Below are 13,593 nucleotides of genomic sequence, written 5' to 3'. Positions count from 1 at the left end.
TAGAAGTTGGAGAGAAAAAAAAAAAAAAAAAAAAAAAAAAAATTAGAAGAGGATCTACCAGTGAGGTGGAAGTGTTAAACAGAGAAGAGGCCAACTGTGTCCAGTGCTGGTGAGAGGTCATGCAAGATAAGGACTGTGAGTTCACCATTAGACTGGCAACTTGAAGCTTTACTCATTCTCTTGACAAAAGCAGACTTGGAGATATGATACAGGGAGTGGCCCTACCCAAGTGGTCTGAGGAGAGAATGACAGGTGAGAAAGCAGAAGCATAGGCAATTCTCTTAAGTTTTGGTGTGGTGCTGAGATACGAGATGGTAGCTGGAGATAGTTATGGACTCAAAGGAGGCTTTTTTGTTTTCGTCCTTTTTAAAGATAGGAGATTCTAGAGCCTATTGGTAAACTGAAAGAAATGAACAGAGATTGGTGTGGTAGAGGGGATGGGTGCAGAGTGCAAGTGTGGCTGGTCCTCTGTAATGGAAATAAAAACTTGGATTGTGGTTATGACTACCAAGAGTCCCACTGATGGAGTGGTGGGAGAATGAGGACATTTCCGTCTCCTATTTTCTCATTGAAAGATTGAAGTAAGGTGATCTGGGTGATGTGTTGTGTGTGTTGGGAATGACTATGAATAGTCTTCTGAAGAGTGGGAAGTCTTCACACTTTGGCAGTGCATTAGGCTGACCTGACCAAGAGTTTCCGCATTGTGAAGTCCCCTTATTTTCTGTTCACTGTCCATTTTGAGAAAGCTGTGAAAGTTTATCCACACAACAGCTTTAAAACAATTTTTTAAACCTGTAATTGTCTAAACATTTGATCAACAGAACCACAGCAAATCCTTATGGGAGAATGCCACGGGCACAGCATTTATGCAAGTCATTTTAAGTGTTATTAAGACTGTCCCTGACAAAGGGTATTTATCCTTTAGGGGACACTGTTTTGGAAACAAAGCATTCCTTTTAATAGCATGCCTTCATAGTGTATGCATAAATAGTGCATGTCTGTCTAACTTTGGCATTGAACATGCACAAACCCAACAGTAGATCCTCTGTGGTTCTTTAGTTCGCAGTGACATTTATTTGCTTCTGCTTGTGTATTATACAGACATTTTATATTATTTATAATGGAGCACAACAATCTTGATGGGCCTTCAAATCACTTTCAGCGTGATTCTCACCTGTCAGTCCACATGTAATGTGGGGCAAGTAACTGTCTGGACTTCAGGGCCCTTACCCAAGGGGTTTTGTTCTGAAGGTCCTCCAAGTTCTCTCTTAACTCTAGTATTCTGTGGTTCTCTGTTCCCATTTGGTTTTATTTAGTCTTTGGTTTTCCTGGAGGTCAGACAGAATTAGTAGCAGCCCTACAGTTAATTTTCAACATTTCTGCCTTTGATCCAGCCAGCTGTCGCATGAAAGGGAAAGATTTCCTCAGCTGTTATGCCTTAAAAATCGCACATTTGCCTTGTAGTTTCAAGCAATGGACTGATGGCTTCTGCTGTTGGTCCTTCCTGCTCTGTAAGCTCTGAAACTGGGATGGAATTGGCTTCTACTGAACTCGGTCTACATATCTTGTGTGTTTTACTACCCACAGGATGAATAATGGTCCTGTTTTAGGACATGAAGAGGAAGTTGGGAGAAGGACAACCTTCCGACTTTTTTATCCAGAATCTGTTTTTTCAGATCCCAATCAAAATGATCCTAATACTACGGTGATTCTCACTGCTTTTAAGCCGCTTGATTTAAAGTGGCTGTGGGAATTGTTGACAGGTGGCAAAATAGTAAGTTGGCAAAATTGATCTGCCTTCTGATTACCTTCAGTTTTTTTTTCCATAAAAAAAAAAGAACCGAAATGTTCTATTTTCTGTTTTCTTATTTTATTTCAGAACACTAATGGTTTTTGGAAGAAACCAGCCTTAAACTTGATCTACAAACCTTATCAAATCAGAATATTAGATCCTTTCATTATCAGAATGGCAGCTTATGAACTGCTTCACTTCCCAAAAGTGTTTCCCAAAAATCAGGTATGTATTTTTCCTGGCACAGTTTCAAACTAACGATCTAGCTGGGTGGGATGGAGGGTTCCAATGGCTCTCAGAAAGGATGAGAGCCATAACTCCCAAGGTGGCTTCTGAAGGCCACATCTGAGGTAGTGAACTTAGATATCTGTGGCTATTATCTTTATGTTCGGGAGTTTTGTTTTGTTTTGTTTTGTTTCCCTGACCTTGTGGAGCCCTTCTGGGGTCTCCTGCATGCCTGAATGGCTCATTTCTTGTAACCTTGTCTTCAATATTCTGCAGTGAGGAGAGTTTGATGGGGGGAGAGGCGCTGATGGGCCAGCCATGCTCAGAGTAGCAGGAAGGGGTTCAGGACAAGTATGTGGCTTTTCAGGCTAAAAAGAATTGTCTGAAGCACTCTGATAAAAATAGCACCACAAAGCCACAGGAAAGGTGAGGGAAGGACAAAGTAGGTCAGAAATATTTCTGTGGTCACAGAGGAGACACCGGTACTGAATTTGAAGGGAAGGAAAGGTGGTTGAAACTCCAAACTCTTTAATGAAATAAAGGGAGTTTCACATTGTAGTCCTTTTGGTTATGTTCCCTAGAAAACAATACTCTCCAGACCCAGACAGTGGCAGAGACCAGTTTTTCATTTGAAGCTTGAGATACTGTGTAACATAATATCTCAGCTGAAACGAGGCTTTTCCTGTTGGTAATGAGGGGAAATCCAAAGAAATAAACACACATCATGTATCTTTAGTACGCTAAAAAAAATTTCTAAAGTCTAGAGTTATTAGATTCTCATGCTTAAAATGAAACAACTTACAAGGAATACATATCAAATATATCTACTTATATTCTAATATATGAATTATGTATATATATGAAATCCTCCTTCTCTTTCCTCTATAACTCTTATTATCCCTCAAGCTTTTTATTTTGTGCCTTTATATCTTGACTATTTTCTATGCATTTACAAACACTTTTTTCTTCAATATATTGCCATATCATAAATATTTTCTGCCATTTCCCCTCCATTTAATTATTCTCTTATAGACATTTCTGTTTGCATCCAGCTTTCTTTCTCTATATATTATGTAGGAATGCATGTGATTCTAGGGATTTTCAGTCCACTTGTGTGATTTCTTAGGATAGACTCCTACAAGTGGAATTCCTGTCAAAAAGCATACATTTTAAATTTAAGCCTTATTTCTTAGTAATTTTTGAAGCGACAGATTCTTAGTGGTTTCTTACTTTTGAGGGGAAAAACACCATGACTGAATGTGTTTTGTGTCTTTTTAGAGCTCTAATTTAGCTCTAAATTTTCCCAAGATCAGATACAACTTTTATTTTAGGTAGTGTCTCCAAAAGCATAGGGTGACCCTTATCTTAGAGAGGCTCTAAAACTAGTTGTAACTAAAGTTCTAGTAGAACATGGTGTCCCAGAGGCCAAATGAGGACATAGTGGTATTTTAGAGGCATCAGTTATGTGGGATGCCATCCGGAGGTTGAGTGCAAATGCTAAACAATGGTTCTGGAAACATGGAAGTCCTATTGATGATATAGACAAGAATAAAGAGAAAACCTGCTTGACTTAGGTTAAAGAGAACATGGACATGAGCAGGTGGAGACAAATCTTTAATGGACTTGTGCTAGAAAAGGGAGCAGAGAAACAGTTGAAAGACACAGGATCAAGAAAGGTTGCTTTTGTGGTTGTTTTTTAAAGAAAGATGGCCATGTTTATATGCTGAAGGGAACGATTCAACAGAAGAAAATAATGAGAGAAAGTGGGTAATTATAGAAGCAAGCTTGTTGAGAAAGAGATTGGATGAAAGAATGCATTACTGGCGAGGCTGGCCATAGATAGGAACAGAGACATCATACCCACATAAGAGTGAGCGCTGAAAATATAGGTGAAGATGAAGGTAGATTGGGAGTTGGGAAGATGGTATAGCTCTTCTGTTTCTGTTAGTAAAATAAGGATTAAATTATCAGTTTTATGTAGAAAGGAGGCTGGGGCTGCTGAATTTAAAGGTATAAAAGTGTTATCTTGGAGAGTAGGAGTGGAAATTTACTAGGGGAATACTGAACAGCCACTTGAGACTTCGGCCATAAGTGTAACCTGTATCCAGACACATACATTGTTTTCTCTTGGCTTGTTCTGCTGCTTGGGTGTGGATTGAGCCAGGGGTAAGATTCTGTCAGGTGATCATCTATTTATGTGGGTGATGGGTGCAGAAAATGGAAAGTCTGCATTAAGGGAATTGTTGTAATGATGACTGAAGTACTCTAAGGCATGAAGAAAGGAAGTAGAGGGCATGAAGGGGAGGGAGAAAGTGATGGGATTAATGAGGTTGGATGACTCCCAGGTTTTTAACCCAATGACTAATTTCCTTTTCTAGCAGATGAAGGGTTGTGGTGGTCATAGTAGGGCGGAAGGTAAAGAAAAGCTTATTCCAAACGCAGTTAGGTTTTCAGACAGGCTTGCCTCTGTGAGTTTATTTGCTTTTATTGTGCTTCTTGGATTTCTTCTCCTCCTCAAAAACCATAAAACGTAATATCCATGGAATCTGTAAGTAACACTTAATCAAAAGGAAATCTCTTTAGACTATTGTGTTAAAAAAGTTTAAGATGTATTTTGTTCTTGCCTTTGAAGGTCATCCTGGTAAGAATTGAAACTTTGAAAATTTTCCTGTCAAATACGTGACTCCATTTTCAGGATATAGGTGTATGTGAAGAGGATGCTTGGTTTCCTTTTTGTTTTTAAATTGATAATGATCCACTTGAGACTGTGACATTACTATGTATATATCTGGAATTTTTATTTTCTAGTGAGCGTCTTAACTATTTGTCATTGAAGTTACTGGATTAAAGTTAGTCTTTCCCTACAGCTAAATTACTAGGATTATAAAATAGATCTAGTTAAGGCTTATGTGAAGTTTTTCACCATGATGATTCAATTAGTGAATTAACCATCCTTACATTTCATAGATAGGTTCAAAATTCACAGGCTATGCTTTTTCCACAGGAAGCCTGGTTCAGCGTGTTTTACAAAATAAGGCAGCAGCATCCTTTTCCTTGAGCCTCATGGGGTTTCTTCATTTGATAGTTGTCCTCTGGGCTAATATTGTGGTCAAGTTTTATTTGAAAGATTTTCTAAGATTTCAGTCACACTTTCTATGCTTTTTCAGAGTTAGGATAGTAACTGGGGTTTGGGCCTTAGACATGATGAGGATTTAACCTAAGTACTTCTCACCTGATTAAATGTTCACAAGTCCTGGTTTCATAAGATGAGGTCACCTAAATATGCTTTGGAAACAAGCTTTGGATTCTAAAAAAAAAACTTTAATTTCCCTCCCCAGAAACCCAAGCACCCAACAACAGGAATTATTGCCATCACATTGGCTTTTCACATATGTCATGAAGTTCACCTTGCTGGATTTAAATACAACTTTTCTGACCTCAAGAGTCCTTTGCACTATTATGGGAATGCCACCATGTCTTTGATGAGTAAGGTAATACATACCCACTTGGGTATAATCTTTCATCTTTAGAGTTGGAAAGCCCACATTTCCTCCTCTGTCATTTTTACTGAGGGAACAGGCTTTTAAAGTTTGAGCTGCCTAACTCTACACCAAGAGCTACCAAGTGCTGAAACTGGGACTTGGATCCAGGGTTGTTAGTACCACAGCAGTTCTAATTTGTGGGCCCTAGACCCTTGGGAATATGACATAGTTATTCTCAAGTATCACCAAACCCATACAGGCACCCAGCCTTAGATGATGTTTACACTATTGATATATACATATGGGCAACTTGGTATACATAGTAATCAAATTCACTTAAAAGCACTGCCATGAAGCAGGGACACTCATCCATGTAAGAGGATTGAGCACTGAAAACACGGGTGAAGATGATGTATCTTTTTTTAGTTCTGTAGATGCGGTTTATAACATTTTAACTCCATGAAAGAATATTCATGGTCAAATAGGTTGCAAACCTTTATAGTAGATCATGGTTTTCTTGAATTAGAGATCAGTGGTGGTAGACAGGATCTTTAAGAGTTTTTATTATTATTTTGGAGAGAGGGAAAATTCTAAGCAGGTTCCATGCTCAGCATGTGGCCTGACATGAGGCCCCATCCTATGACCATGGGATCATGACCTAAACAGAAATCAAGAGTCAGATGCTCAACCAACAGAGCCATCCAGATGACCCATGATCTGTAAGACTTTTTAACAGAACGGAAAGGAGTTGTCTAAGTGAGGTTAGTGGCATATCACTAGTGTTAGGATTAAAATGTTATCTATACATTTTTAATATGAAGAATGAATGGTTCGCTGTAAATGGATATGGATCTATCCTATGTAATCAGTTCTCTTACATCATTATCCGCAAACACTACACAAGCTGAAAAACTGGCATTATTCTGGTTAGAGGTTGGTATTCTATTACCTCACCTCCCAACCCTTGTGAGACAAACATTGAGTACTTCAAGAGTTAGGTGCCTGGGACAGACTTCAGGATCACTTCTCCTTAGCCCTAAATAACACTGAAACAACTTTGTGAGGAAAATTAGGATATCCATCAATAGTACAAAACTCTTTTAAAAATTACCTTAAACTGAACTGTGCTTTACAAGTTTATCTCTAGGCTGATTTCTCTTAGGAGTTTCAGGTGCTTTTATTAAAATGATGAATGCATTTTGAATTAAGATTTTGGTATCTAGTTTCATATCCCTTTTAGAAAGCCAGGAAATGATACAAGGGGGACTTTAAGTGGAAAAGAATGGGCTGCAGGGAAGGCTCTAGCAAAAGAATGAGCAAAGAATAAGGTAACTAAAAAGTCTACCTGTATAGTTGTTACTTGAGTTTTTTAATGCAGAAACTTTTTAGATACTGTGTATTCTATTGTTGCTTAAATTAGGATAGATGGTGATTTTATTATACTTTGCTTCTTTAGAATGCATATCACAATGTGACAGCGGAGCAGCTCTTTTTGAAGGACATTATAGAAAAAAACTTTGTAATCAACTTGACTGAAGACTGACCCTACAGACTCAGAAGACGATGCTAACAGTATTAGTTTTATTTTTATACTGCAATTTTTAGTTTATTTTTAAATACGTTGGATGCACTTGTCGAGAAATTGTGTAAAGTGTGTTGGCGCCTGGTGATTCATAACCACCAGCTTAATTTCTGTGAATATATTTAATTTATAAAAACCAAGATATGTTTAGTTAAGATATCAGGGAAATAAGTTTTGAATGCATTGTTTTTAAAACAACCTAGTTTTCTCAAGTGTTTTTAAACATCATTTTATAGTTACCTTCATCTTAGACTTTCGAAGGGATGTGACTTCCTAGTAAGGGGATTTAGTTTAGTTTACCACAACAAATTCTGACTATGGCATTTTGAGAGGCATATTTGTTGACTATAAATTGGTGGGGACTGGGCACGTAGTTGTGCCTTGATATGGCAAAATGGAACCACTTTAGCTGTGCATTTAGATGATTTGAATCTTAAGAGTAGCCCTGACCACAGCAGTGGGTACAGTTATAGAATGTAAGATCATATGGTCTCATGAAGCTTTTTTTGTCTGCAATTAAGTAAACCATGATTATTAATGAGTAATTTCATAGAAGGAAGATGGTGTTTTGTTTTTAAGGTGAAGGAAACAGGTTGAACAGAAATTCTGGATAATAACTTAAGAATGCAATTACTAAAGTCTGGTGACTGCATTATTTTTAAGTTCATACAAAGAGCTGGGCTAGGCAAGCTCAAGGAGACCATTGTTAAACATCATTTTCTGCCTTTTTAATACACTAAAATTTGAAAGTTTACTATTGGAATTAAATTAGGAAAGAAGACAACACAGTAAGTAAACCCTTAAGATTCAAAGCTGTTTTGGGATTTAAATGGTATTTTCATGAAAAATTTCAACTGTCCACGATTAAGTCACATCTTCGAAGGGAAGGCTTACCTGGATAACGGTGCGTCAGAGAAGAATCCCATCAGATGCAAACAAGTCAAAACCAGTCCAGCAGAGGTGGTGAGCTAGTCTCCCTTCTCATTTTGGTAAGGGAAGGGTATGGGGGTGAGGGAAAAAGAATGAACAGAAAAGTTATAGGAGAGATGGAATTAAAAGAAGTTCTCAGGAGAGACAAGAGTTGAAAGAGATGCGATCTTGAACAAGAACTGCCACTGGGGACCGCCCTGCCTCTCTGGAGTTTGTCAAAGGGTGAACTGTTAGAGCAGGCACAGGAGTAAATACTTGAGCCTAAGGGGGAGGAAACTAGTAGTTGATTGAACCTAGATCTAGACATTAAATATGCCACCAGCATGCTTGCACAGTGCTAGAGTTTCCTTTGATTCCCCCCAAAACTCTGAACTGGAAAAGATGGGGATTGATTAGTGTGACCTTTTCCTCACACCATAGAGCTGCAGTGTGCGAACTAATTTAGGCTTCAAAAAAGGATGGTGCTGGTTCTAGTGAGAGTAAAAAAAGCCCTGGTGGCATTTTCAAATGTTTTGGTAAGGACTAAAATAATGGCAGTACAGCCTGATGCTAAAATTGAGGGATTTGGCATTACATGTAGTATGAGAAAAGGCTACAAACCTTGGGTTTCATTTAAGCCAAAAGAAAATTCTCAGCAAGACACATATATACAATTTATTAAAACCACATGAACACATTAAAATCTCACTATTTATACAATCTAAATTCTAGCAACATATACAAATACTGAGTGACTACAGTACATGCCGAGGTAAGAAAAGTACATTCTGGGAGAATCATTGACACTCAAACCATTTTTATTTCCAATATGTACTTCAGTATTGTTTGGTTCCTACCTTTCCCAGTGCCAAAAACTAGTCACAAATTGGAGTAAATAACAAGTGGTGCCACAGTTGTTGAAAGTATTTTAATAACCATCCAACTCTTAATCGATTTTGCAGTTTAGGGACTTCAAGTTCACAACAGAAAGGCAGAGCTTAACAAGTTTTTGGCCCACAATCTATTCTATCATCTGACATGGCATTTCCACAGCCCTTTCACTCTCCAGGTGACAATGTGGAGCCAAGGCAAGGAAGTTCAAGCTTTCTCACTTTCCACAGAATTATGGCCACATTCATATTTAAAGGAGTGCATTTTCTGTTGGGGCATCGTAGGACAAGAGTATACATAACACCGTAATTCCAAGTGCTGTATAAATTCTCTACACAAACCATTTCATCAGCGGATAAACCCATTGTTCAATGCAAAGTGCAAATAGCGAAACATGAATTTAAATAGCTGAACTAGACCCTGCATATACAAGAGGATCTATTTAGTGTTACAGCTTTTAATACAATACAAATCAGCATTCACAATACTGGTTCTGAAGATCATGGTATCAGAAGTCAATGTGATTTTAGGAAACTTGAAGGGCCACACTTGTTGTACCACTGTCTGACTCTATTCTGACAACTGTGCTAATAGGAAAAAAAAAAAAAAATCCAATAAACCAGAGTGACTTAAGTGTCTTTTTTTAAATGTTTCAAGCAAAGAATAAAAATTTAAGGGAATTTTGAACAAAGGTTACTTTCACATTTTGGTACTTGATTGTCTCCAAAGCTGTATAGATATCAGACATAGAAATGTGGTTAAAAAAAACAAAAGCAAAACTCTAACATGAAAACAAATGAACTCAAAAGTACAAGATCAGAACTCTGAAATCAGGCTCAGTTCTTCATTTAGAAAGTAAAATATATAAAAGCAGTAAAAAAAAAACTTTTGTAAAAATCACTGGTAGTTCAAGGACAGCACAGTGGCAAAAACGTACATCATTTAGAAAAACATTTGCCTCTCAAAGTTCCATGGGAAAATTAGGTGCACAAAATTAAATAAAAAGAAAAGCATCTTTGGGAAAATGAAATAGTTTCTCTTAAAGCTTCTCAAACAGGAATAAAAAAATAAAACTGGTTTACTCTCTTCCCACCCAGAAGCAGGTGACTGCATTAATACACAGGCTTTACATATTCATGTTTTAATACAAGTTCAACATTGGTGCTTTTTGTTTCAAATATTTTGAAACAATATGTATTGGTTTTTTCAATGAGAAAAATTATGCAAAGTTGTCTGGAAAAGCAAAAGCAAATGAAAATGACACCAATCACAAAACTAGAGGGCGGAGAGGCTGCAGCAATAGTTGTATTTTGGAAGCAATGCTTTAGAATACTGATCTACCCATGGAAGCAAGCAGAAAGAATACGGTCTTTCTCAATCTAGCATATTCTGGAAACAATTTGGGGACACGAGCCAAAAAAACCTGCTAGAATCTGATAGGAAATTACATATCAATATTAAGTCTACATCCTGGAATTTATAGAAGAGTGGATGCCAAATTATATGTTTTAATCACAGGGCCAGCTTCTCTTGCCAAAAACATTGAAAGGCTCTTACACCAGAGACTCATCAATTGCAGATGATTTTCATTTCACCCATCTAAAACTAGTCCTGGGCAAACAGTGACAACGAAGTTGCCTGGGAGCCTTACAAACAAGACCTAATATTTGCAGACTCAGACGCTGGAGCCACAGGTTCCCTAGGTATGCTGGAAAGGACAGTTCGTGCCTCCCCCCCTACAGATGAGGGCACAGTCACACACAGCTGAGGGATCCACGTGGGCTTATATTTCTTTCAATATCTTACCGCGGGTAATTAAAAATATTGACCAAAAATATGACCTTTAGACTCATATATTAAATCAAAGAGGGCAAATTGTTTTTTTAAGGTAATTTATGATTTCCAAGGAATGATTTTCACCTTTTTCACTGTGGTATAAATAAATACAAGGGGGTCAGGTTTACGGTGTTCACGGAGATGTCCTCAAGTTCTCACAACTCGCCCTTTGCAGATAAAGTCAGGGGAAGGGAGAGAATCTGTTACAGCTGTGTAAAGTTAGAGGATTCATGAGGTTGATGAAGCAAGCGTCACTCTCTAAAATAACTCAAACATTTTATAAACACGAAAATGGGGCTGGCCCCAGAGTAAGCAGGGCTGAAACCAGCTCATGTACCATGAAATGTTAAAGCTCTTAAGAATGTCAAAAGGTGAAAAATCCATCACCTTGCTCATTACAAGTCAGTTTCCCACCTATAGATCCTCCAAAGGAAAGACAGATGAGTGTACAAGTACAATCAAAACAATGATTATATCACTAATTTTTGAAAAAAATCCATAAGGAATATAGGAATAGAGAGAAATCTTGATAGTACCCACCTTTCACAAAGCAAAATTTCAAGCCATTAGACATTTCAAGAACAGTACCGTGCGTTATTGCCAGTCTGGCTTACACAGCCATCTCTTGAGTTCATCAATGTACCTGCAGCATTGGTAATAAATACTCTCAGTGATTCTTAAATTTCTTTGAAGTGCATAGTAGGGAGTTTTTTCTGTATTAAAAATAGTGTTTTACAGTAGTAACAAAGAGGATGTTTGAAATTTAATAGGCAAGCAGTAACTGCCACAGTAACACTTTTAAAGCAAGATGGCAAGACTAGTAGTTCCCTGTACCTCGGTCATCACATTTTCCCAACCACATCTGTGACAGATACATAATACATTCTATATTTTACTACCACTAACACACAAAAAAGGCCATGTGCTTTAAAACGATGCTTTATAAAAAGCAGCATCACCTTCAAAGAATTTCTTTAAAAACATCACATTCAGCATCCCTCCCAGCTCCTGATCCCTCCTGCGTGCTCTGTGGTACCTGATACACCAGTTCGTCTGGGGCACTTGGACCTGGCTTCCCACCTTTTGGGGTGTCATACTGGACACGGGCAGAGGAGCAGCTATCAGTCCTGGAGAGGAGCGTGTTATATGCTCCTACTACTGGGGGGGCTTGGTTCCCTGTAGCTTTGAAAGTAGACGTTGAGGGCAGACCAACAGAAGCTGCAGGGTGCCCAGACATATCCATGATGATGGGGGTGGCATATTCTGGCCCAGTGATGGGCAGTGGTTCAGCGTAGGCATGGTAAACTTCTTGTACCGGGGAGTTGTAAGGATCTAAGTCAGCATAACTCGCTTCGTTTCCTTCTTCTGGTTTAAAGGTAGATCTCTGATGAAGGGTGCCAACAATTCCTCCCACAAGTGGCTGTGCATACTCTGGGGATACGACAGAACAAACCAAATGAAAGTTACCTCATTCATACAGGGATCGTTTCACTTAGGGTGGCAGCTGTACCCTTATACCAAAAACAAATGCTTCTTTAGGGTACTTTTTTCACTATCAACACAGACCTAGGGATTTCTCTACAAGAACTTCAAAAATTAAAATTATACATGTTATCTCATAAGAAGTTAATATGCATAGAGCTTCAATCATGAAATTTTACCCAACTGTCTGTATATGCTCTTCAGGTTTAGAGACAGTATTTTACTGGTGGGGGAAAAAAAAACCCATTCCATTATTAGAATAATATTTTCAAATATGACACTGCTTAAACTATGGGGCTCCTGGGTGGCTCAGTTAGTTAAGCATCTGACTTTGGCTCAGGTCATGATCTCATGGTTTATGAGTTCGAGTCCCAGACTGGGCTCTCTGCTGTCAGCGTAGAGCCTGCTTCGGACCCGGTCTCCCTCTCTTTGCCACTCCCCTGCCTGCTCTCTCTCTCAAAAATAAATATTAAAAAATTTAAAAAATAAATATGTACTAAGTCAATAGGATAAATACAGTAAGGCTCACTATGTCTTTCTTGCTCTTGACACTCAAAATTCCAGGTAAACAGATAAAATGCCGTTTGCTTTTACAAACAGGTGCTCATATCTAAGACACAGAAATGGTTCTCTCAAGGTCACCTTTTTAAAAAGCAGTCCTAGGGGCACCTGGGAGGCTCAGTGGGTTAGGCGTCCAACCTTGGCTCAGGTCATGATCTCACGGGGTTTGTGAGTTCGAGCCCCACTGGGCTCCGGGCAGACAGCTTAGAGCCTGGAGCCTGCTTCGGATCCTGTGTGTGTCTCTCTCTCTCTCTGCCCTTTCCCCCCTCATGCTCTGTCTTCCTCTCTCTCAAAAATAAATATTAAAAAAAAATTAAAACGTAGTTCTACCTCAAGAAAGCAGCTCATCTCTTACATATGAAAAAGATAAAAGATACCATAAATCCCAAAGCGCTTTCCAGCTAAGCACAGCATTGGCTTCCCCTACTCTGCGGCGAAGGCTGCGAGCAGTTACCTGCAGAGTCCGTCTGCAGCACTGTGGTGACTTCTCTTGGACTCAAGTGATTAACTTCACTGCTGCTGTAGCGAACTGGGGTTTCCTCATGTTCCACTGATTTGGCAGGGAGAAACTGCTTCATTCCTTTCCACCAACCTTCATTGTGATTGTAAGCAATAAAGACCATTAAATTAAAACCTAGCTCTGAAAGGATGATACTGTTTATGGAAGAAATCCTGTTGCATTTAAGGCATTTTTGTAACACATCTATACAAACTAGCCTCTATGTTCAATCTTCTGGCTGTTGTGACTGTGGTAAAGTACATATTGCACAAAATTTACTATCTTAACCATGACTAAGTGTGGGTCAGTTGGTTTCAAATACATTCACACTGTC

The 13,593-nt window shown here is 38.6% G+C and overlaps 2 protein-coding genes across 4 annotated transcripts in view; one reads left to right on the top strand and one right to left on the bottom strand.

The window, feature by feature from the left end:
• Positions 1 to 7,129, top strand: part of ST3GAL6 (ST3 beta-galactoside alpha-2,3-sialyltransferase 6) — a 61,396-nt gene extending 54,267 nt beyond the window's left edge. For all 3 annotated transcript variants that reach the window (XM_077774818.1, XM_077774816.1, XM_077774819.1), the window contains 4 exons: positions 1,588 to 1,774; positions 1,880 to 2,017; positions 5,356 to 5,508; positions 6,956 to 7,129. In XM_077774818.1, coding sequence (XP_077630944.1) covers positions 1,588 to 1,774; positions 1,880 to 2,017; positions 5,356 to 5,508; positions 6,956 to 7,042 — 565 coding nt within the window. In that variant the 3' untranslated portion in view covers positions 7,043 to 7,129. The remainder of the gene's footprint in view (positions 1 to 1,587; positions 1,775 to 1,879; positions 2,018 to 5,355; positions 5,509 to 6,955) is intronic.
• Positions 7,130 to 8,639: 1,510 nt separating this feature from the next.
• DCBLD2 (discoidin, CUB and LCCL domain containing 2) overlaps positions 8,640 to 13,593 on the bottom strand; it is an 86,817-nt gene continuing 81,863 nt past the window's right edge. Inside the window, exons 15-16 of the mRNA XM_077774815.1 lie at positions 13,215 to 13,352; positions 8,640 to 12,148 (exon numbers count right to left, since the gene is read on the bottom strand). Coding sequence (XP_077630941.1) covers positions 11,679 to 12,148; positions 13,215 to 13,352 — 608 coding nt within the window. The 3' untranslated portion in view covers positions 8,640 to 11,678. The remainder of the gene's footprint in view (positions 12,149 to 13,214; positions 13,353 to 13,593) is intronic.

This window comes from Crocuta crocuta, unplaced genomic scaffold (genome assembly GCF_008692635.1).
Source record: "Crocuta crocuta isolate KB4526 unplaced genomic scaffold, BGI_CrCroc_1.0 scaffold6, whole genome shotgun sequence".
Lineage (NCBI taxonomy): Eukaryota > Metazoa > Chordata > Mammalia > Carnivora > Hyaenidae > Crocuta > Crocuta crocuta.
The sequence above is the reverse complement of the archived record's forward strand: the minus strand, read 5'-3'. Positions and strand labels throughout refer to the sequence as shown.